The sequence below is a fragment of the Rhinatrema bivittatum genome, chromosome 6 (genome assembly GCF_901001135.1).
Source record: "Rhinatrema bivittatum chromosome 6, aRhiBiv1.1, whole genome shotgun sequence".
Classification (NCBI taxonomy): Eukaryota; Metazoa; Chordata; class Amphibia; order Gymnophiona; family Rhinatrematidae; genus Rhinatrema; species Rhinatrema bivittatum.
Window position 1 is genome coordinate 196474554 of NC_042620.1, and position 23345 is coordinate 196497898.

Here is a 23345-nt window from a genome sequence, read left to right on the forward strand (position 1 = left end):
GCCGCTCTCGCCGCCGGCTGTCCCCTGGAGGAGGGGAGAGAGGACTGGGGCTGCTCCGGAGCTGTCAGCGCGGGAGATGGACGCGGCCAGGGCAGGTGAGTGGGGGCTGGCGTAAAGTTTGCCCGATTCACTTTGGTCTTGTCCCGGGGAGTTAGGGGGTCAGGCAGTGAAGCGGGGCTGGCTGGGGCTGCTCCGGAGCTGTCAGCGCGGGAGATGGACGCGGCCAGGGCAGGTGAGCGGGGGCTGGCGGAAAGTTTGGGGGGGTTAGGGGATAGTTAGGGGGTCAGTCAGCCCTTCTCCTGTATCCACTTCCTGGTACCTGTCATTTCAAATGTCATTTGAAATGACAGTAAAATGGATTGTACTTCCTGGACGTGGCTTGCATTTGCATGCCATTGAAATACAGTATCGAGCGGTATGTGTTTCAAACTGTGCGTGCGGCAAACGCGGGTGCGCCCGGCACTAACGCACCCCTTTCTACCGCACCTTACTGTATCGGCCCGATAATTAGCAACATAGTACTAATTACCCCAATACTGACTAGGCAAATGTCACATCAGGCCATGCTAAAGAGGTACAGTTTCTGGTTGAAATCAATGACTGCTTCATGGAGCAGCTAGTAAAGAACCGAGAGGAGGAGTTATTTAAGATCCAGTCCTTAGTGGAACATATGATTTGGTGCAAGAGGTAAGGTGTTGGGGCCACTTAGCAATAGCAATCATAACATGATCCACTGTCTTGATAAATGGAGGAAGGACACTAAGGAAATCTACTGCGATAGCATTTAACTTTCAACAGGGAGACTATGATAAAATGAGAAAAATGGTTAGGAAAAAACTGAAAGGAGCAACTGAAAAGGGTAACAGGTGAATTTTCAAAGGAGTTACACATGTAAATGTAATATACTATCATAGCAATTATCTGTAACCCCCCTCTCCGGTTCAGGGGACAGGATGAGAGGGGCACATGAGAGTCCTGGGGCCAATCCTTTAACTTTCTCGCACTCTGACACAGTCCAGGGGCCCTGGGACAGGATTCTTTTCCAGTGGTGTGGGAGGACTAAATCCTCTTGGATCCAAGATGGTTGGGGAAACTCTCAGTTTGTAGATGTGGGACGGGAGGGTTAACCAGTTGCTATTCACTTTAAGGGACGTGAGTCCCAAAAAAGACTCTAGAGGCTCAGACTGAGTGTCCAAAATTAAATCTTTATTGTCAGAGTTCTTAAACAGCAAATTGGCACTGCTCACACCAGTTCTTGGCTTGAAATAGGTAAAATTTATAGTTCTCCAATTTATCTGTTAAGGTATCCCTCAGTATTAGACAGGGAAACTCTCACTCTCTATGGTTTAGACAAACAAGGTTCCCAGTCGGGCAGAGTGTACTTAGCTGGCTTGGAAAACCCCTTCCAAAAATACTGATTGGCAAAAAAGAATTACAGTCTCTGCAGTCTCTCTTAAGTGTCTCTTTCCCAGGGTGAAGACTCTATTGGGTGTCCTCGGAATAGAAAATTTGATCTTATTTACAGTTTTCTTCTTCAGTTGTCTCAACAGGAATATTCTTAGGAAAAGTCCAGTAGCAGGAAAGACAGCAACTCCCTACAGATATTCCCCTCTTCAGGCAGGAAGGGTGGCCAAAAATTTCTTCCTGGGAACTCAGAAAAAATCTTCACACAAAAACAGAAAAATCTGGAATCCTCCTGCAGTGAGTCATCATTTGGAATCTTCCCTATTTCTGATCTAACCCAGCTGGTGGAGTCCCCAAATTCCTCCAGTCAGGGGTACCAGGGCACTCACAGGAGAAAACCCAAAAAGACAAAAACATCCAAAAATCAAAATCAGAGTCAGCACCCAGGCAGGCACTGATCCCCTTTCCATTAGGGTATTGGCCCAGGTTGTGTAACCCAGTCCCCAAGCAGGGGAACAACTCAAAGAAAACCACTCCTACTCTCTCTAACTTTTAATCAAAATGCCATACCTAGTACTGCTGCAGCCTGCTTTTATAAGCAGCAAGGGGCTGGCCATTCCTGCAACCTCAGTGGAGGAGCTGTTCAGAAACTGTGCACTCTTCCCTCCACTACTTTTCTTATCCTAGCTCACATTGTTTAAGGCCAGGGATTTATCATGATGATCCCAAAGGGTTGTCACATTTCTAAAGCCATTTACCTGGGTTAAGTGGACATTTTAATGGCATATATTGAAGCAATTTTCAAAAGCCCACTTACACAGGTAACGTGTATTTACACATGTAAAATCCAGTTTTAAATGCGCAAATGCTTTTGAAAATTAGGTATGGATGTTTAAAAATATCATCTTGGAAGCCCAGACTAGATGTATTCCATGCATTAGAAAAGGTGGAAGGAAGGTCAAATGATTGCCTACATGGTTAAAAGGTGAGGTATATGCAGCTATTCTAGCCAAAAGATCTTTCAAAAACTGGAAAAGAGATATAATGAAGAAAATAGGAAACAGCATAAGTACTGGCAAGTTAGATGCAAAGCACTGATACAGAAAGTAAAGACAGAATTTGAAAAGCAGCTTGCTTTGGAAGCAAAAACTCATAATAAAAACATTTTCAGGTACATTCAAAACAAAACGACTGCAAGGGAGTTAGTTGGGCCATTAGATGATCAAGTGGTAAAAGGTTTACTAAGGGAGGACAAGGCTGTGGCAGAGAGATTAAGTGATTTCTTTGCTTCAGTCTTTACTGAGGAAGATGTAAGGAAGATATCTATGCCAGAAGTGATATTCAAAGGTGATGATTCAGAGGAACTAAAATAAATCTCAGTGAACCTGGAAGATGTAATAAGGTAAATTGACAAACTAAAGAGTACCAAAACACATGAACTAGATGGTATACAGTGGCCAGTAGTTGGTGTTCCACCTTCAGGCAGCAAAACACTGCACGGAGCGGCAGTAGCCACAGAGGCATTCACGGAGCGGGATGCCAGTGGCCAGTGGTTGGTGTTCCACCTTCAGGCAGCAAAACACTGCACGGAGCGGCAGTAGCCACAGAGACATTCACGGAGCGGGATGCCAGTGGCCAGTAGTTGGTGTTCCACCTTCAGGCAGCAAAATACTGCACGGAGCGGCAGTAGCCACAGAGGCATTCACGGAGCGGGATGCTGGTGGCTGGTGGTTTGTGTTCCGCCTTCGCGGAGCAGGAGGATGGAGGGCTGCCATCTCCAAAAAAAAACAAACAAAACAGAGGTGGGTAAGAGTATGGGGCAGGGGTGTGGCTGCTTGTTGCGGCGGTTGCTACCCCTGATTGAGCTGGATGTTCATTGGGATGCGGATACGGCGCTGCTCTCTGCATTGGTGGAGGGGTGGAAGGGAATTGGGGCCGGAGGGTGCTGGAAGCCAATAGTGACGGGTGGGAGGGAGAAAAAAGGGGGGGGGGGGGGGGGAGATATAAAAAAAAAAAAGCCAATAGTGACGGGTGGGAGGGAGAAAAAAGGGGGGGGGGGGGAGATAAAAAAAAATGGATAAACTGCGTAGCTTGCTGGGCAGACTGGATGGGCCGTTTGGTCTTCTTCTGCCGTCATTTCTATGTTTCTATGTTTCTATCATCCCAGAGTGCTGAAAGAACTTCAAACTGAAATTGCATACCTATTAGCAATATGTAAACTATCATTAAAATAATGTACGGTACCTAAAGATTGGAAGGGGGCCACTGTAACTCCAGTTTTTAAAAAAGGTTCTGGGTGTTCCAAAAAATTATAGACCAATGAGTCTGATAATAGTGCCAGAAAAAATGGTTGAAATTATTATAAAGAACAAAATTAATAACATATAGTCATAGTTTAATAGGACAAAGCCAACATGGATTTAGCCATAGAAATCTTGCCTCACCAATATACTACATTTTTTTTGAAGGATAAAGGTGAGTCACTGTATCTGTATTTTCAAAAAGCATTTGACAAAATACCTCATGAGAGATTCTTGAGTACATTAAAATATCATGAGATAGGAGGCAATGTTTTGTTGTGTATTGAGAACTGGTTAAAAGATAGAAAACAGGAAGTAGGGCTCTATGTTCAATTTTTTTCAATGGAGAAAGGTGAACAGAGTGCCCAGGGATCTGTAATAGGACTACTGCTTTTTAACATATTTATAAATGACCTAGAAATGGAAACGAGTGAGGTGATCAAATTTGTTGATGATACAAAATTATTCAAAGTTGTTAAATCACAAAAGGATGGTGAGAACTAGCAAGAGGACCTTGCAAGACTGAGCATCCAAATGGCAGATAACATTTAATGTAGCGAAGTGCAAAGTGATACACCTAGGGAAGAACAACCTGTAGGAGATACCAGAAGTCTTACTACCCTGTAACAAAATATGAATTCTGATCACAAAATGGACACTGACCTTTATTCCAGCAAGGGATACAGAGATGATGAACTTTGGCCAGAATAGCAATACATGGCTGCCAGCATAGCTGTTTAACTAGGCCTCTCTGAGGCATAACAACTTTTCTCCGTAAACAAAGGTCCTGAGACAAACAGCCATGTCACAAGACCTACAGCAGAGCTAAAATCTGCCTGGAGACAAGAACAGCCAATCCAAAAAGATGGGCTTATTAGACACATTTGGCTCACAGGAGAGGTCTGCGACAGCCAGGTCAGCTTGCTGGTCAAGATGTAACAAGACTGAAATCACGCGCCCTAGTCAGGAGTTCTCATGGGGCAGGAGCTAGCACACACCACAGACAGGAGGTCTAGCAGTCTGAAATGGATATGAGAGCACATTTTCATGCTCCTGTTTAACTATATATGGGCTCTTTCATATGCATGTTCTGGCTTATAAAAGCAGCAGGGGAGAATGATTCAGGGAGGTGGCCGGCAAAGGAAAATCCATTAACACCTGAAGATGACATCCGAGCCATCACTCCCTGCCCCTCCCTGCAGCCCAACAAACCAGCTTCAGCATATTGGAGGTCCCTGCACATAAGCAAGACTCCTGCTTGCTGCATCGCAACCTGTTCCCAGATAACTTTAACTGGCTAAATTAAAAGAATATAGCTGGTTAAGTAGAAATTACTATTACCAAAAAAACACCCAAAAAAACCCCAAACCCCTGAGCAGACCTACAGGCCTGAGCTCCCCTCCCAGTGCAACATATGTCATCCCTGTCATTTGATCTCCTCAAAATATTTTGAAATCATTGAGGGCCTATAGGCCTGAAAAGTGCCCCTGACGAACTGACAAAATATTCTTGATGCAAAGGTTTTCTACAGTATCTCATGCTCTCCCCCCTCCCCGGTCAACCCAACTCTAGCCATTTCTCCTCTCCTGGAAACCTCTAACCGGGGACCTTGAAACAATTGTCCATCTCCTAGCACATCCAGTATTGCTCAGACAGAATGGGTGCATTGTGGAGGAGGTGTGTGTAGAGGGATAATTTCCTTTTCTTTAATAAGGATAGATGGATCCAGAACCAGAGGATTATGCACCTCTACCAGCAGATGAAGATGGAGCAAAGCTGACGTCATAGTATATATATACCCCTGCACAGACATCAGCCTGCTAGTATTCTCCGCAAAAAACAACTGTGGACAAACTAACAAAAACTTGATTATTAACAGATAACCACTCGAGCCCTGAGCTAACAGGAAACACTGAGCTCAGACAATGAGTGTAATAACACTAGTCTAAGCACTGAATTGACAATTACCAGTAATCCCTGAAACATGTAGCCATGCAGAAGAACAGCACAAACATCCGGCAGCAGAAGGCAGGAAGGTGGATTCACCTATCTTTATTAAAGAAAAGGAAATTATCAGGCAAGTAGTAATTTCTCCTTTCTTAGCATTCGAATAGGTGGATTCAGAACCTGTGGGATGTACCAAAGCTACTCCTGAACAGGGCAAGAGGCTGCTCGCAGTCTGATCAATAGTGCACGTGCAAAGGCTGCGTCTTCCAGGGCCTGCACAGGCAGGCAGTAATGCCTAGAAAAGTTATGTAAAGAGGACCACATAGCAGCTCGGCAAATTTTGATGGGAGCCCTAGTGGAATGAGCCCTAACCTGACTAGGCAACAGCTGTTCAGAATCCACATATACAGCCATGATTACCTCCTTAATCCAGCAGGCTATGGTTGCTCGCAACACCAGCTCACCCTGTTTACTCCCACAATGGAATATAAACAGCCAGTCTGTCTTCCTGAGAGTCTCAGAATCCTCTAAATACTTCAAAATATGCCTTTTGACAACCAAGGACCGTAACAGGCATCCACATCTCTCTCCCTGTCCAGAGTCAGCAGGGAAATTGATTGATTCAAATGAAAATCCGAGACCATCTTTGGCAAAAATGTCAGAACAGTACACAACTATATTACCCCCAGAGTCACTAGCAGAAATGGTTCCCAGCAAGATAATGCCTGCAGTTCGGAGACTCTACGTACAGAACAAATTGCAATATGAAACAACATTTTCAACTTAAGTAACCTCAAAGAAAGGCTGCACAATGGTTGAAAGGTGGGACCCGCCAGGAAATCCAAAAACAGATTAAGACTCCACAAGTTACTGGCAACCATAGGGAAGGTCGAAGATGTTTCACCCCTTTTAAGAAACGAGCCACATCTGGATGAGCTGGACAAGGGTCCACTATTCATCTGACTTCAGAAACAGGAAAGAGCCGCCACATGTACCTTCAACAAATTAAGGGCCAACCCTTTTCGTAACCCATTCTGCAAAAATTCCAAAATGACCAGGATCTTAACCGAATGAGGTAGAATATCTCTATCCTCACACCAAACCTCAAACACACATTAAAGCATAGGCTAAGGAAATGGATAACTTTCTGGATCATAGCAAGGTGGCAATCACCGGACTGGAATACTCATGCTTCAGCATCTGAGCCCTTTCAAGGACCATACTGTAAGACAAAATCGAGTCAGATCTTCGTGAAGAACAGTCCCCTGCCATAGCAGATCCCTGTGAACTGGTAATCGTATAGGAGGGTCCACCAGGAACCTTCGCAAATCTGCATACTATGGCCTCCTGGGCTAATCTGGTGTTTATTTATTTATTTATTTAGAAACTTTTATATACCGGTAATTGTGGGGACATCATACCGGTTCACATAATAACTAAAAGCTTGGAAAGTACATTTCAACAGGGAGAGTAACTGGGCGAGGGGGTAACCAAGAAGCAGTAGGAAGGAAAGAAAACAAGTAAGTAACTGGGCGAGGGGGTAACCAAGAAGCAGTAGGAAGGAAAGAAAACAAGTGTTACCAGAAGCACCATCCCCCTGTGATTCTTGATCCTCCAAATCTTTTTGCCCAACATAGGCCATGGGAGAAAGGCATACAGGAGCCTGCCCTCTGGCCATTCCTGCATGAGGGCATCAATGTCCTGGGACTTTTGATCTCTCCTGCGATTGAAGGAACCTTCCCATCATGAGCTGTCACCAGCAGGTCTAGAAATGGGAGGCCCCAGTGGTCCACTATGAACTAGAACACCTCATTTGACAATTCTCATTCTCCTGGGTTCAGACTCTGTCTGCTGAGAAAGCTGGCTCTTACATAGTCTTTTCCTGCAATGTGGGAGGCTGAGATCTCCTGAAGATGCACTTCAGTTGGGCTATTTCTTGTGACACTTGCTGGCTCTTGGTTCCTCTCTGGCAATTGATGTAAGCCACTGTCGTTGCAATGTCCGACATTATAGGACCGCTCAATCCTGCAATCGGTCGACAAATCGTAAGCATGCCAACTGTCTGGTTGGCATGCTTGCCCAGGCTTCCAGCAGATTGAAGCTACAGAGAGACTCTTCTGTACTCCAGTGCCCTTGTGCTGTCAACTCCTGACAGTGGGCCCCCCCCCCCTAACCCTGGAGGCTCACATCTGTCGTGAGTACTAGCTAGTCCAGTGATTGTAGGGAAACTCCCTTCATTAGATGGTTCGCTTGCAACCACCACTGCAGCTGTATGCTGATCTCCACCAGCAGGTCAAACATATCGAATACTCTTGCGACTGTGGAATCCAACGTGCCAGCAGAGTGCGCTGAAGGGGGCACATATGCGCCCTTGCCCACAGAACCGCCTCTACGGTGACCACTATCAACCCGAGCACCTGTAGATAAGACCACACTGTTGGGCGCATTGTTTTTGTCAATAGACACACCTGTGCCATCAGCTTCAGAATGTGGCCCTCCGGCAGGAACACTCTGCCTTGCTTTGTGTTGAACTGAACACCAAGATACTTAGTGTCTGGGATGGCTGTAGATTACTCTTGGCCAAGTTCACCACTCAACCTAGTTACTGTAGCAAGGAGATCACCTTGCATGGGACCCGAAGCCTCTCTTCTAGACTCTTGGCCCAAATCAGCCAATCTTCTAAGAACAGGATAACCAGAATGCCATCCTTTCTCAACACTGCCGCAACCACCATCATAGCCTTGGAAAAGGTTTTGGGAACAGTGCCTAACCCAAAAGGCAGCACTTGGAACTGATAATGTTGCCCCAAAACAGTGAAATGCAGAAACTGCTGATGACCAGGCAGATGGGAAAATGAAGGTACGCCTCTGACAAATCCAGTGACATCTTCGCTTCGGTGTTTACTGAAAAAGACGTTGAGGAGATACCAGTTCCAGAGATGGTTTTCAAGTGTGATGATTCAGAAGAATTGAACCAAATCACGGTGGAACCTGAAAGATGTGGTAGACCAGATTGACAAACTGAAGAGTAATAAATTACCTGGACCAGAAGGTATATGTTGCGAGTGCGGACAGGCGGTCGCTTTCTCAAGGGAGATTGTGAGCCCTTGGACCACGGGACGGCTCAGGGAGGAGCCCCAAGACATACACCGTGGGAGGTGAGAGAGTACTGGCACGGGCAGAGCAGGAACAAGGCTGGACTGAAGACAAGGCTAGGAACGTCTGGAACAGGAACAATGCAGGCTCAGCCCTCCATTGGATCTACACTCACCAATGAGACCCAGCAACGCAATGCTGGTCTCGGAAGTAGCCCTCCGGCCACGCGATAGCCCTTCCAGACCCCCCACTTGGGAACAACGAGTGCATGAGGCCAGATGCAGGCTGAGGCAGGAACAAGACGAGACAGGAACTAGAAGACTCAGACGTAGACTCAGGATACTCGGAAGACTCAGATGTAGACTCGGGATACTCGGAGACATGGACAAGGTTTCAGGTTACTCAGAAGACTCAGACAAGTTTTCAGGATACTTGGAGGTCTCAGGCAAGGGCTCAGGATTCAGGAGAAAGTACTGGGTGAGTTGCGGCATCGCAGAGTGCCCTACACAGCCGCCCTTGGCTGGTTGCAGACCACGCCGGAAGTGAAGCAGACTCCAGATGAAGCAGTGGAAATTGAAGCCAGGATATGACGAAGATTCAGGAGAGGCCTGCACTGGGGCACGCCCTACACAGCCGCTGGTGGCTGGCTGCAGACCAGCTGAAGTGGAGCAGGTTCTGGCAGAGTCTTGGGCATGGACTAAGCAGGCACAAGGAACTCCGAAGATCGAGACAGGTTTCTTGACTCAGGATTCAGAATCTTGGCATTAAAAACAGGAGCCTTCCGGAGGCTTGCGCTGCAGACAAGAAGGTAGGCCTTGTGCCATGAGGCACCCTACACAGCCCCCCATGGGCTGGTCATAGACCACGATGGTGGCATGCCAGGAAAGGTAAACAAAGGAACCCGGAAGCTGGACGAAGAGCTGGAGATGAGGATGACTGAATCAGGACAGGAACATCGGACATCAGGGAAATCTGGATGCCGGGACATCTGGGACATCAGGACCACTGGATGTCAGGGCATCTGGAACATCAGGACATCAGAACAACAGGACATCTGGACACGTAACATCAGGACCACTGGATGTCAGGGCATCTGGAACATCAGGACATTGGAATAACAGGGTATCTGAGCAAGGAACATCAGGACCACTGGACATCAGGGCATCTGGAACAAGGAACAAAAGAGACCAGGAACATGAAGAACATGGAACGAAGAGCCATCAAGACAGAAGAAGACCACGGAGGACCTGGACCAGAAGGAAGACCACAGACCTCTGTGAAGACCAGATACGAAGGCCCTGAGGAACTGAAGCAGAGCCCTTTTATAGGGCTGATCCAGGCGAGGGCAGATGATGTCATCTGTTGGGGCCACGGGGCTTTTCCCGCTGCTGGCCCTTTAAAAGTTCTCAAGGGGCGCGTGTCCACGCCTATGGAGATTCCAGGACGCAGGCTGCATCAGTGGCATCCCTGCCGCATGAAAGAGGAAGCAGGCAGCAGCAGCTTCCTACTGCTCAATGAGGAGTTCCCAGAGGTGGCTTGGGGCCGCGAAGATGAGTGACTGCCGCACACAGCCGCAAAGAGGCGGAGTCCCGGCAGTGGCACTATGCCGCGGAAGTAAAGGGATGGCGGCAGCATGATCCAGAGGCGGACTCGGCCGCAAGGAAGGATCCTCCAGCATCGGGCCGGCATCTGGTGAGTGAAGAGCCCGTCTGCGGGATGGAATCTGTGGGCAGGATCGTAACAGTATACACCCCAGGGGTCTGAAAGAACAAAAAAATGAAATTTCAGACCTATTTCAATTTATTTGTAACTAATGATTACAACCATCTTTTGTGACTGAAGAATGGAAGATGGACAATGTAAGTCTGATTTTTAAAAAGAGCTCCAGGGGTGATCCGGGAAACTACAGATTAGTGAGCCTGACTTCAGTGCTGGGAAAAATTGTGGAAACTGTTATAAAGAATAAAAGCACAAAACATTTAGATAGACATGGTTTAATGGGACACAGCCAGCATGGATTTACCCAAGGGAAGTCTTGCCTCACAAATCTCCTACATTATTTTGAAGGGGTGAATAAACATGTGGACAAAGGTGAACCGGTAGATGTGGTGTATTTGGAATTTCAGAAGGCATTCAACAAAGTCCTGCATGAGAGGCTTCTAAGAAAACTAAAAAGTCATGGGATAGGAGGTGATGTTCGTTTGTGGATTGCAAGCTGGTTAAAAGACAGGAAGCAGAGAGTAGGATTAAATAGTCGGTTTTCACAGTGGAAAAACGTAAACGGTAAGTGCCTCAGGGATCTGTATTTGGACCGGTGCTTTTTAATATATTTTTAAATGATCTGGAAAGGGGTACGACAAGTGAGGTGATCAAATTTGCGAACGACACAAAATTATGCAGAGTAATTAAATCTCAAGCAGATTGTGATAAATTACAGGAGGACCTTGCAAAACTGGAAGATTGGACTTCCAAAACAATGATGAAATTTAACGTAGACAAGTGCAAAGTGATCCATATAGGGAAAAATAACCCTTGCGGAGGTTACAGAATATTAGGGTTCTATCTTAGGAATTACTACCCAGGAAAGAGTTCTAGGCGTCATAGTAGATAATACATTGAAACTGGCTCAGTGTGCTGTAGTGATCAAAAAAGCAGACAGAAATGTTAGGAATTATTAGGAAGGAAACGGCAAATAAAACGATGGATGTCAAAATGCCTCTGTATCGCTCCATGGTGAGACCATATCTTGAATATTGTGTGCAATTCTGGTCGCCACATCTTTTAAGGCAATCCCCAGTATGGAGATGCATGTCCATCATCTGCTGGAGACAGAGAATAATGGCGGGCTGATGTCTGTGCAAGGGTATATATATGCCATGACATCAGCTCTCCATCTGCTGGTAGAAGTGCATAATCCACTGGCTCTAGATCCACCTATCCGAATGCTAAGAAATAGAGGGTTGTGTTTGTAGGGATTATAGGTGGGGTGTGTGGAAGATGTGTGTGTGTGTATGTATACCTGGAGAATGGAGTATGTGAGGGGGAGTGGAAGTGTGTGTGGATGGATGGGTGGAAGATAAGCATAAAGTGTATGAGTGTATGATTGTAAGTAGTGACAGATTTAGGGTTTTACTGCCCCAGGCACTTTTGGTGCTGTTGCTTCCTCCCATACCTTCACCCTTGTAAGATTAGTCAACAGGAAGCAGAAGGTCTAACACACAACCCAACAGCTGCTCCTTGCAGAAGCTCAGGATTAGATTCTATGGCATAAATTAGCAAATTCTGAAGCACACTAGCAAACATTTCCATATTTTATTTTACCGTAGAAAAATTAAGTCGTTTTCCCAATCTTGCTTGTGTCTATAATTTATTTCTTTTTCTTGGGTGAGGAAATGGGATCTCAGATTTCAGTAGAGGGAAGAAGTGTCAGAGATGGGGAGAGGAGAGGAAGAGGGAGTGACCGGATGGTGAGAGGAAAGGAAGAGTAAGAACTGGAATTGTGTGGGGGGGGGGGGAGGGAGGGAAGAGAGAGAGGGCTGAGAATGGGAAGGATCAAGGAGAGGGAGACAAGTTCTGGGAATGGAAAATGGGAGAAAGATATGGGCAGAATCTGGGCTGAAGGGTAAGATAGACAGTAAGACCAGTTCCATGATGCACACAAAATCTGGCAACCTCTTCACCCTTTTTTGGAGAATTATTCTGCCTATGGATGAACTCTGATTCTTTTTATATGATTCTTTCCAATGTTTCATTGGTTGGAAAGCATATAAAAGTGCAAAGTTAAATAAAGTGAATTAATAGGAGTACAAGAGTTTTACGCTCAAAAACAGCACATTTAGAGAGCTATATCATAGGAGCATGTCACTGAGAAAATGACAAGTGAGGTAATAAAAAAAAAAGCACAAGAAAGGCTGGAATGCTTTTAATTCCAATGATCTCAGTACTTACCTCCTGCGAAGGTCCTCTGCTACCACTGCCCTACAACTGAATAGATATGCTCGCAGAGACTTCAGCTGCTGACGGAGATGCATTACAGTTGCCAGTGACTCAACATGTCTGTAAAGCAGAGGATTTTCCTGCTGGATGTCAATCAGTGGTTCCTCAAACACATATTCCAAAAACTCTTTGGCTTGCTTTGATACCTGAAAAAATGAAGAAGTTGGCTCAATTGTGGGGTTTCTTTTTGGTTTTAATCTTCACCAGCAAGGTTTTTCTTCCTGCTTCTGCCCATTCAGTTCTCATGAGGAAGGCACATGGCTGACAACTGCTACTACTCTGTGTCCACTCACAGATATATGTGGGCCAATTACTGCATTTGCACTAGTTTTTATACTTTCATACTCACATACCAATTACATAATACTGAAGTGATTCATTTTACACAGAAATGAAGTCCCTTATTTGTTTAATCACAGAAATGTTTAATCCAATGTTTTCTTTAATTCTGTTTTACCTCCACCACTTCAACTGGGAGGCTGTTCCATGCATCCACCACTCTTTGTGAAAAATCTTAAGTCAACACTCTAACTTATGTTGGGGTTGCCACAATCAAGGGTAAGAGAGTAATATGAAATGTTACGTCTGGGCATCATAATGTATAATAAATTGAAATTGTCGGCTCAGTGTGCTACGGCAGTCAAAAAACAAAGCAGTATGTTAGGAATTATTAGGAAGGGAATGATGGATAAAATGGAGAAAGTCATTATGTCTCTGTATCGCTCCATGGTAAGACCGCTCTGAGAGTACTGTATGTAATTCTGGTTGCCGCATCTCAAAAAGATATAATTGCACTGGAGAAGGTACAGAGAAGGGCGACCAAAATGATAAAGAGGATGAAACGGCTCCCCTATCAGGAAAGGTTAAAGAGGCTACAGCTCTTCAGCTTGAAGAAGAGACAGCTGAGGGGGGATATGACAGAGGTTTATACAATGATGAGAAGACTAGAGTGGGTTAATGTGAATTAGTTATCTACTCTTTCAGATTATAGAAGGACTAAGGGGCTCTCCATGATTTTAGCAAGTAGCACATTTAAAATAAAATCAGAGAATTTTCTTTTTCACTCAACACACGATTAAGCTCTGGAAATCATTGCCATAGGATGTGGTTAGAGCAGTTCGTATAGATGGGTTTAAAAAAAGGTTCGGATAAGTTCCTAGAGGAGAAGTTCATAAACTACAATTAAGCTGACTTAGGGAATAGCCACTGCTATTACTGGTATTAGCAGCATGGGATCTATTTATGTTTGTGTACTTGCCAGGTACTGGTATAACCTAGATTGGCCACTGTTGGAAGCAGGATGCTGGGCTTGATGGACCTTTGGTCTGAGCCAGTATGGCAATTTCTTATGTTAGAAGTCTTAGTGGAAACACAGACAACCACACAACCGGATCTCTCTGGCAAGCTGTAGCAATAGAAATAACTAGCAGCTGGATCCACAAGTCCATAATAACTAAAAATCCTAGTGGTAGCACAGGCATTCACATAGTCAAGTCTGTCTAGCAGGCTATACAGGTGACCTAGGACGCCAGATGTTTGGAACAGCCATGCTAGTATTGTTAGCTATTTATATTATTACAAAGCTTTGTGGTTAGAACATTTATTTATTTATTTATTTTTAATTTTTATATACTGATGTTCCTGTAAAGAATACATATCGCACCGGTTTACAAGGAACTGAACAGTCGCCTCCAGGGCGGAAATACATTAAAAAATACATTAAAACAGAACATGAGAAGGATAGGTTACTGGGTGGAAGATCTAATATGCTCCCTTGCCCAAAATGGTAGAATTCATACAAGGACCGCGCACAAACTCTCCAGGATAAGATATTATATCTTACAAGCAGTTATGCTATAAAGTTAATAGCTAGGATATATTTTCTGCAGTGTGGACAGAAATAACTGGGAAGACTTGATGGATCAGTTGGTCTTTCTATAATCATGTACTATGTTACAATGAATCCAAGATGTGGGATAAGCCTTGCTCTTGGTTTTTGCTTATTTTTCTCACCACTTTGTCCCTGTACTACCTTAATAGCAAAAAGAGCCAGCACAAGGTCTGTGACCAACCTGGGCAGATATATAATCCACCACTCACAAGACCCCGCCCCCCACACACTCCACTGGTCTCTCATCCCACTCTCATTTCTCTCTCCCATGGGTCTCCACTGCCCCCTTGGTCATTGGGTGTTGTCCCTTTTTCTACTACAGTTGTATAGTAACTGCCTTCTAAAATGGCTTCTCTTCTGTGATTAGGCTGAGAACCTAGCAGCAGTTATGAGAGCAAGGACAGACCAAATTAGTCCCCTAAAGGAGATATGGAACCCCCTTTCCTCTCGTTTGCTTTCCATGTTCAACAGGAAGTCCACAGGACGATAAGGGAAGCCACTATGGGCACTGTGTACGCATGTTAGATGGCTCAGAGTAAGTCCCTGTTCTCCTTGCTCTCACAGACTGCTGCTCACAGCAGTCAGGTCCAGGGCTGTTTTCTAACAGAGAAACCAATTTGGAAAAACAGCCGCTGTACAGCCCAGCTTGGCCAGGAAAAGAAATATCTTTCAACAATATTTAAATCTTCCTCCATTCCTAGCAGGGCCGACGCAAGGACAATAAACAGCCTAGGCAAACATTCAGCCAACAAACTGCTGACAATTAATATTGTATGTCATTAGAGAGTTTAGCCAAAAAAATATTTTTCCCTCTGTAATATTACCTTGACAATTAATATTGTACATTAGTAAAAGTAAACATTCTGCTTTATACTAAAAGTATTTTACATGAAAATGAGAATATAATACAGATTGAATATTCTCATTCATTTCTTTAACTTTAATTTCCCATCTCTTTGGTCTGGCTAAAGGTAGGTTACAGAAACATTCAACAAAATAATGAAAAGGAGTTGATTTGTACAATGCAGCTAGCAGACACTGCAGTATACAAATCAACTCCTCTTGTTAGAATTTTCATTACTTATAAGGTCCAACATTCTTTAATGATGTCAATTTTACAATGGACTCCTCTGAATGTGTCTATAACACCACCCCAACCCCAACCCACCACCTGCAAACTCACCACGAATCAAAGTACCCCTTACAATGGTCCATATATAGAGTATCAGACTGAGCTTTATAAAGAGTCAGTTTCTCTCTCTCTCCCCCCTCGATGTTCACCAGGCTCCTGTGCCTAACGAAGAGCGGTAGCAAAGCAGCATGTGTGAGATATGTGGGCAGAGCTGCAGACATGTACACTTGAAGAGTATTTTATAACCTATGCGCATAGGGGCGGATTTTAAAAGGCCCGCGCGTGCCGGCGCGCCTATTTTGCATAGGCCGCCGGTGCGCGTAAAGCCCCGGGATGCGCGTAAGTCCCGGGGCTTTCAAAAAGGGGCGGGAGGGGGCGTGTCCGGGGGCGTTCCCGAAACGACGCGGCATTTCTGGGGCGTGCCCCGGTGTTTCTGGGGCGGGCCCGGGGGCGTGGCGCCGGCCCGAGGGCGTGGTCGAGGCCTCCGGACCGCCCCCGGGACCGGAGGATGGAGCGGGGCTGCCAGCCAACAGGCGTAACTTTGCCAACAAAGGTATGGGGGGTTTAGATAGGGCCAGGGGGGTGGGTTAGGTAGGGGAAGGGAGGGGAAGGTGGGGGGAGGGCGAAGGAAAGTTCCCTCCGAGGCCGCTCCGAAATCGGAGCGGCCTCGGAGGGAACAGGCAGCTCGTGCTGGGCTCGGCGCGCGAGGTTGCACAAATGTGCACCCCCTTGCGCGCGTCGACCCCGGATTTTATAAGATACGTGCGGCTACGCGCGTATCTTATAAATTCCAGCGTACTTTTGTTCGCGCACCAGGCGCGAACAAAAGTACGCGCTCGCGTATTTTTTAAAAATCTGCCCCATAGGTTATAAAACAGCATATATTTTTGTGTGCAGTGAGATACTCGTGTTTATGGGCGCACGCGAGGCCCTTTTAAAATCTACCCGTTAATTTGCAAGGACACAGAAATTGTATCCTCCATTTCAGTCATCTCAAGAAGAGCAGTATTTTACAGAAATAACAGTTCTCACCATGCCCCTTCCTCTGTGCGACTCCATAAGAGCAATCATTTCTAGATTCCTAAGACCGTTTATGTAGCAAACACTACTGACTATATTCAAGTTATAAAACAATGAATTTACAACTCATCTATATTTTTCATTTTGTCCTAAATTAACTTTCATTATATCCTACTATTTTCCCTTTGATTTGCTTGAATTTAATCATGCACCAATATAGTTTTGGAGGGTACATATTCATATAAATATGGAAAATTATTTTCCTACAATACTCTAACACAAGACAGAGTTTACCAATTAAAATGAAAAAAAGAATAATAATAATAATAATAATAATAAATATCATGTAGCCTATAATGTCCTAAGCAATTGCTTTCCAGCTGGGAGAAATTTGTCTAGAATCCTGATTTTAGATAACATAATACAGAGGTAAGAAAAAGGGAACGGTTATGTAGTGCATTCCTGTCCATACTATATGTCGTTTAAAGCATTATTTTAGTAAAATAAAAAAACAAATTACTTTAAAAATACAATATATTCCTGTAGGTTTGCAGGTGGATAGGCAAAGGCAATTTGCTAATGAGAAAATGTTAACATTTTATCATGATTTGTATATATTTATGCTTAGAACCAGCTATTCTACATAAAATACTTTTTTCCTTGTTGGGTTAAGTAGGCTTCTCAATTTGGGGTAGATTTTAAAAACATACATGCGCGCATCCATGTGCCTGTGCTACCCGGCGCATGCACATGGACGCTCAATTTTACGCATGTTATAAAATCCGGGGTGGTGCGCGCAAGGGGGGGGGAGGGTAGAGATTTGCAGGTTTCACGCGGTGACGCATCTCGGCCTTCCCCAGTTCCCTACCACCTAGCCTAACCTCCCTTCCCCTCTCCTCCGGAGCTGAAGCAACTTGCGTGCGCCAGCCAACTGCCGGCGGGCGCTTCCCCGGCACAGCGGCAAATGGCCACTGTACCTGTGCCTCCAGCCCCGCCCCCTCCCCTTTTCTTCGGCCCAGCTCTTGTGCGTGTAACGAGGGTTACGTGCGCAGCCGGGCTCCTTTTAAAATGCGTCGCGCATAAGGCCCAGCCATGTGCATAACCCCTGTTTTTTTTATATGCACCAGACATTTAAAATCGGGCCGTTTATGAAGAAAGACTTTTTAGTAGTTCTTCTCAAGGGTGTCCCATTAGTCCTAAATCCCAGTACAGTTCTGTCTACAAGCCACGCTGACACATTGCATGCCATAGCAGCTTCCTTTTGGCTATATATTACCTATCCACTTTACCTTTTTGACATCTATCTCACACAAAACCATAAAAGAAATAAAATATCTGTTGTTTGGCAAAACTGGAATTTTTAGATAATTCACTTGGCAATTAAAGCAAAGCAAATCAAACAAAATCTTCTACTCTGTTCTGATTTTTTATTCCATTATTTTACCCACCTGTTTTTGCTCCAATTTTAAGCATGGATTTTCACTTTGCTGATATTTTTAGTGCACTTTTTCCCACTTATGGTCAATTTCCATGCCATTAGCTTACTGCATCCCATGGCAATGCAGTTTTTAAATGTGTGAATAAAAAATCCACATTAAAAAATAGTGTGGGTTTTTAACAAGGGATAAGTTATCCAGCAAACTCGAAATATCACTGTTAACCAAATAACGTATCAAGCTAACAACTCTGCCCCGGAAGACCCCTAATTTATCCGGCTAACTATTTAGCTGGATAATATGGAAGCAGTCAGAGCATGGGAATTTTAAAAGCCAGCAGTTTGTCCAGTTAAGTTTCAAACTTAGCTAGACAAATCACTGACTCCTTAATTTTATTTCTTTTTTATTTTCAAGATTTTATAATTTCATTCCAAAATGAAACTTGAAGGTATATATGGAAGCAAAAAAATATATCAAAAGAAGCAAACACTATTAATCAAATATCTATTGTCTGTTTATTTATACCCTTGTTTTCTGGTGAAAAATAGTATTCAAAGTAGTTAACAACTACTTCAGTATATACATTATACATTCATAATACAAATATCAGGAAATATAAAAGCATAATAATAAGAATAATCAAATACAGTGTTAACAATTAAAACATTCCAGATATTAATACATATTAATTTCTGCCAAAGTAACTTACACTACATCTCAAATTTGACACAAACTCTCAATACATGGACCAAAGGTTGGTATCAATATTTCAAGTTCTCCAGGGCCTGTTATTGCTGCTACTCTCAAAAGGGCTCTGTGTCCCTTTGGCACACCCTGTCGTCCTCAGTGGTTGGCAGAAATACCGGGGCTGGTTGTGTGTTCACAAGTTGTGGGACCAAACAAGTTGTCTCTCCCAAACAGACAAAACAGCTGAGCTGAGGAAAAGAAGCAGCAGCAGGTGACGTGTCCAGTCTGACCTCCTCTCCTGCTGCTGCTGGAACTGGTCTTTGGTTCCTCAGCAGGCCAGCAGAAATATCAGGGACAGTAATGGAGTGAGCTAAACATCTCAACCGTTCACACTTACAAGGTAAGAGAGAAATAAAGATGCAACAAAGTTACATGCCCAACAGAAAGTTCCATTTAAATGTATCTCCATGGAAATCTTAAAATGGAGACTTGGAGGTGCCAACTGACAGAAGTTGCCCTAGCAGATCTATTGCTAATGAAGAGTTTCCATTTCTTCCAACTATGAAATTTCCGATCATATAAAAAGGATTACAAAAGAAAAACAAGCAGCTTAACAATCCAATATTTACCTAATTAAGGAGCAAAAGTTGCTATCAATCCATCTGGGTGACTAACTTCCTGAGACCTCTACAGCATAGTTTAATTCTGAAGAGACTACACTCTCATGTAAATCTTCAGTGACATTAGGTCTTACATCCACACTTACATAGCATGCCCTACTAATACTTCAACAAACTACTTCCTCAATATGTTCAAAGGATTTATTAAAAATAAATTAGTTAGGCAAACATTTTTCCCGTTTGGAATTATTTTCTAAATATTCAATTTTTTTTTATATAGAGCCAAGTTATTTAATTAATTTATTTATTTATTTATTTTTAGCAAAAACTGAGCTAAACTGCTGGACTGTTTGAGCAGGGCTCCAAAAGTCACTTTTGAGCCTGTTGCATGGACACCACCCCAGATATGGTAGTGTTCAAAATCTGAATAAAAAGAAAGATCTCAAATGAGTAATAGCAACCAAAATCTGTTGTAAGGCATCCATTCCCTCCATCCAGAACATGCTGTACCTACTCTGTCCCAATCACATTAAACTCAGCAGAAGTCTCACCCCACCAACTTCTATGCCAACAGGCCGTGCACTTTTTCTGCCATATGTCCCAAGGTAAACAACATCTTTGCAATCCTGTCAGTCACAATCATTCACTGGCTCCCTCTCCAGCAGGGCTCTCCAATCTATACACTTATACGATCAGTCGTGTCGCAGCAACATCTGACCTGGTGCACTCAGCAGGCACCAGAGAGAGGTCTGGAGCTCCAGGGCTCAGAATGGCCTCAAGAACTGGGCTCATCAAAATTACTTATTTACTTGATGGATCCAAGGTCAGTCCAGGCTCTACTCCATTCCACTATCCTGCCGCACCAGAAAACAATCTCTGTAGACTCTGAGGGGAAGATCAGAGTTTTCCTTTCCTTTTTAACCATACTGAGACAGAAAAAGGCAAAACCAGAAGTAGTTGGAAGTAGATTACTGGAGCTTTTAGGACAGGTATCAGTCAGACAGCAGTCATCTTGGACCTTCCCAATTGATGCCTTTTTAAATTAGCTTAGCTGGACTTACCTCAATTTACAGATGGTAAGAAGGTAAACATGTACTTTATTCATCTTCATTTTTGTACTTTTGTTTTGTGAACAAAAATGTGACATGATTTTGTGAAATGAGTTGAAATCCTCTTGAAACTGTCGTAGGAAAATGATGTATGGAGAAATTCCATTAGACTTTCTGCCACTTAATCTTAATGTTTACACTAAGAAAAGACATGGCTAATTTAGTTTAACAATGCTTTACCTTTAATATGGTGAATGCGAAGAAAAGTTAAACAAAACATTCTTTTAAAGCTCCCAGTACTAAAAGAAGCACAAGGTAGAAATCAAAGTCTATAGATTAGAATTGTTAATCTAATGATATGAATGCTAACAAGTGACCATGAAGGATGCAAGCACAGCCTAACAATTAATGCAGTATACTGTAGCATTCTTGTGTCTACATACCAAGTCACAGAATATATATTGCATATTTTACAACAAAGTAGGGAAGCTCAAAAGCAGGCAGAGCTGGTACAAATGCCAAAATTAACTTGTCACTCATTGAAACATGGAAGCAAAGACACAAGATATGCAAACTCCCTTTTAGGTGGCACACACTTCACCATAATGTTGCCTGCTGAATTGGTTGGTAGGCCTCCCCCACTCTCAATTACTTCAGAAGAGGTGGCTTTCAAAAGCTCTCAGGGGTAGATTTTCAAAGGGATACATGTGTACCCCCCGAAAACCTCCCACAAACCCCCCCTGCGCGCGCCAAGCCTAGTTTGCATAGGCTCAGTGGTGCGTGCAAGCCCCGGGATGCGTGTTAAGTCCCGGGGCTTGCATGGAGGGGCGTGTCAGGGGGCGTGCCGGGAATGACGCGGCGATTCGGGGGCGTGTCGCGAGTGACGTGGCGTTTCGGGGGCGGTGCCGCGGGCGTGGTTTCGGCCCAGGGGCATTCCGGGGGCATGGCCGTGGCCTCCAGACCAGCCCCCGGGACCGGAACATGGAGTTGGGCAGCCGGCCGGTGCGCGCAAAGTTACGCCTGCTTCCAGTAGGCGTAACTTTGCCGAAAAAGGTAGGGGGGGTTTAGATAGGGCCGGGGGGGTGGGTTAGGTAGGGGAAGGGAAGGGAAGGTGCGGGGGGGGGGGGGGGGAAGGAAAGTTCCCTCCGAGGCCGCTCCAATTTGGAGCGGCCTCGGAGGGAACGGAGGCAGGCTGCGCGGCTCGGCATGCGCAGGTTGCCGATTTTGGGCAGCCTTGCGCGCGCCGACCTCGGATTTTAATGGATACACGCGTATCTATTAAAATCGCGTGAACAAAAGTACGCGTGAGTGCAGATTTATAAAATCTGCCTCTCAGTGCGTAACCAGTAAAAGTAGTCTATGACAAATAAATCCAGGTTAAGACTGAAGAGTTAATTTTGTATGCATTAACAGTACACCCAAGAGTATGTTATAGCACAGAGATACCTAACTCCTCATTCATGTACACTACACTATTCGAGTATGCTGGATTATTTTTGACCATTTAATTAGTTTTTATTTCTTGAGTTATTATTACAAAGTAGTTTTCTAATATTGTTAATTTATCATTTTTATAGTCATCTTATTGTGTTTTTAGGAACTTGTTTAATTTTCCTAATTTATTTAGCACCTTTCTATTATATACTTTTATGTAATTTAATTGATTTTATTGATTCTAATATTACTTTATTTTACAGACTGTTATTCCTATTTCTATTGCTCTTAATTGTAAACTGTTGTGACAGTACGTTCCAAATGACGGTATAAAAAAGTGTATAAATAAATATCATTCACTGTATGCATATTTACAAAAATACTTATTTTGAATAGAATAAAAACCTAACTGTATGAAACCCTCAAGCATCAGAATCATTGTGTTGTCCTTCTTATTCAACCCCTTGCTCTAAATAGTTGGTCATTCAAGAATACACAATGGCTTTTTTATAGCACTGCTGGAACATCTTACAAAGACACCCTATGGACCTTGTAACTTAGGGTTACTGGATGTAGTAATGTAAGTTATCACGAGGATATAGAATGGTCTACTACTCACACTTTCTCCGATTCCTTGGAAATATAGGAAGGAATTTAGCACACATTGGGGCCAATGTAATAAGACCTGCACTGAAATGGGCACTATTTTTTTGTGTGTATTTTTTTTTTTTTAGCACACACGGCAAAAGCAAGTGCCTCCACAGGATGTAATAAGGTAATGGCATGCAAATGAGATATATGCAAAAAAACAAAACAAAAATTGCAGTATACTTAATACATATGCCAATATCTGCATAAAAACCCTGATGCAGAATGCCATCGAAAAACAGGTACTAAATTAGGTGCTAATTGAAAAATGCTGCAGACTCATTCAACTGAAACATTACTCCTTTCATCTTTTCGCTCACTATTACATGGCTTTTATTCCAACACTAATTTCATTCTAGTTTTTTTAGACATTTCTGCCACCTTCGATACTCTCGACCATCAAATCCTTTTATCCGGTTTACGTTCTATAGGTATTTCCTCTACAGTGCTTAATTGGTTTTCGTCCTATCAGATCATACTCAATAAACTAATATTGGCGAATACTCTTTTAACCACTATACGATCTCTTCTGGTGTTCCACAAGGGTCTTCTCTTTCTCCAATTCTTTTTAACATCTACTTACTCCCTCTTTGCCATAGTCTCTCCTCTTTAAACATTCAATTTAAAATATATGCTGACATTCAGTTTTTTGTTCCTTTCAATACTTCTTGGTCTTCCACTCTTTC

General features: G+C 43.7%; 1 protein-coding gene across 1 annotated transcript in view; it reads right to left on the reverse strand.

Annotated features, from left to right (window-relative positions):
- Positions 1 to 23345, reverse strand: part of PLEKHM3 (pleckstrin homology domain containing M3) — a 444523-nt gene that overhangs the window by 222092 nt on the left and 199086 nt on the right. Inside the window, exon 5 of the mRNA XM_029606371.1 lies at positions 12695 to 12888. Coding sequence (XP_029462231.1) covers positions 12695 to 12888 — 194 coding nt within the window. The remainder of the gene's footprint in view (positions 1 to 12694; positions 12889 to 23345) is intronic.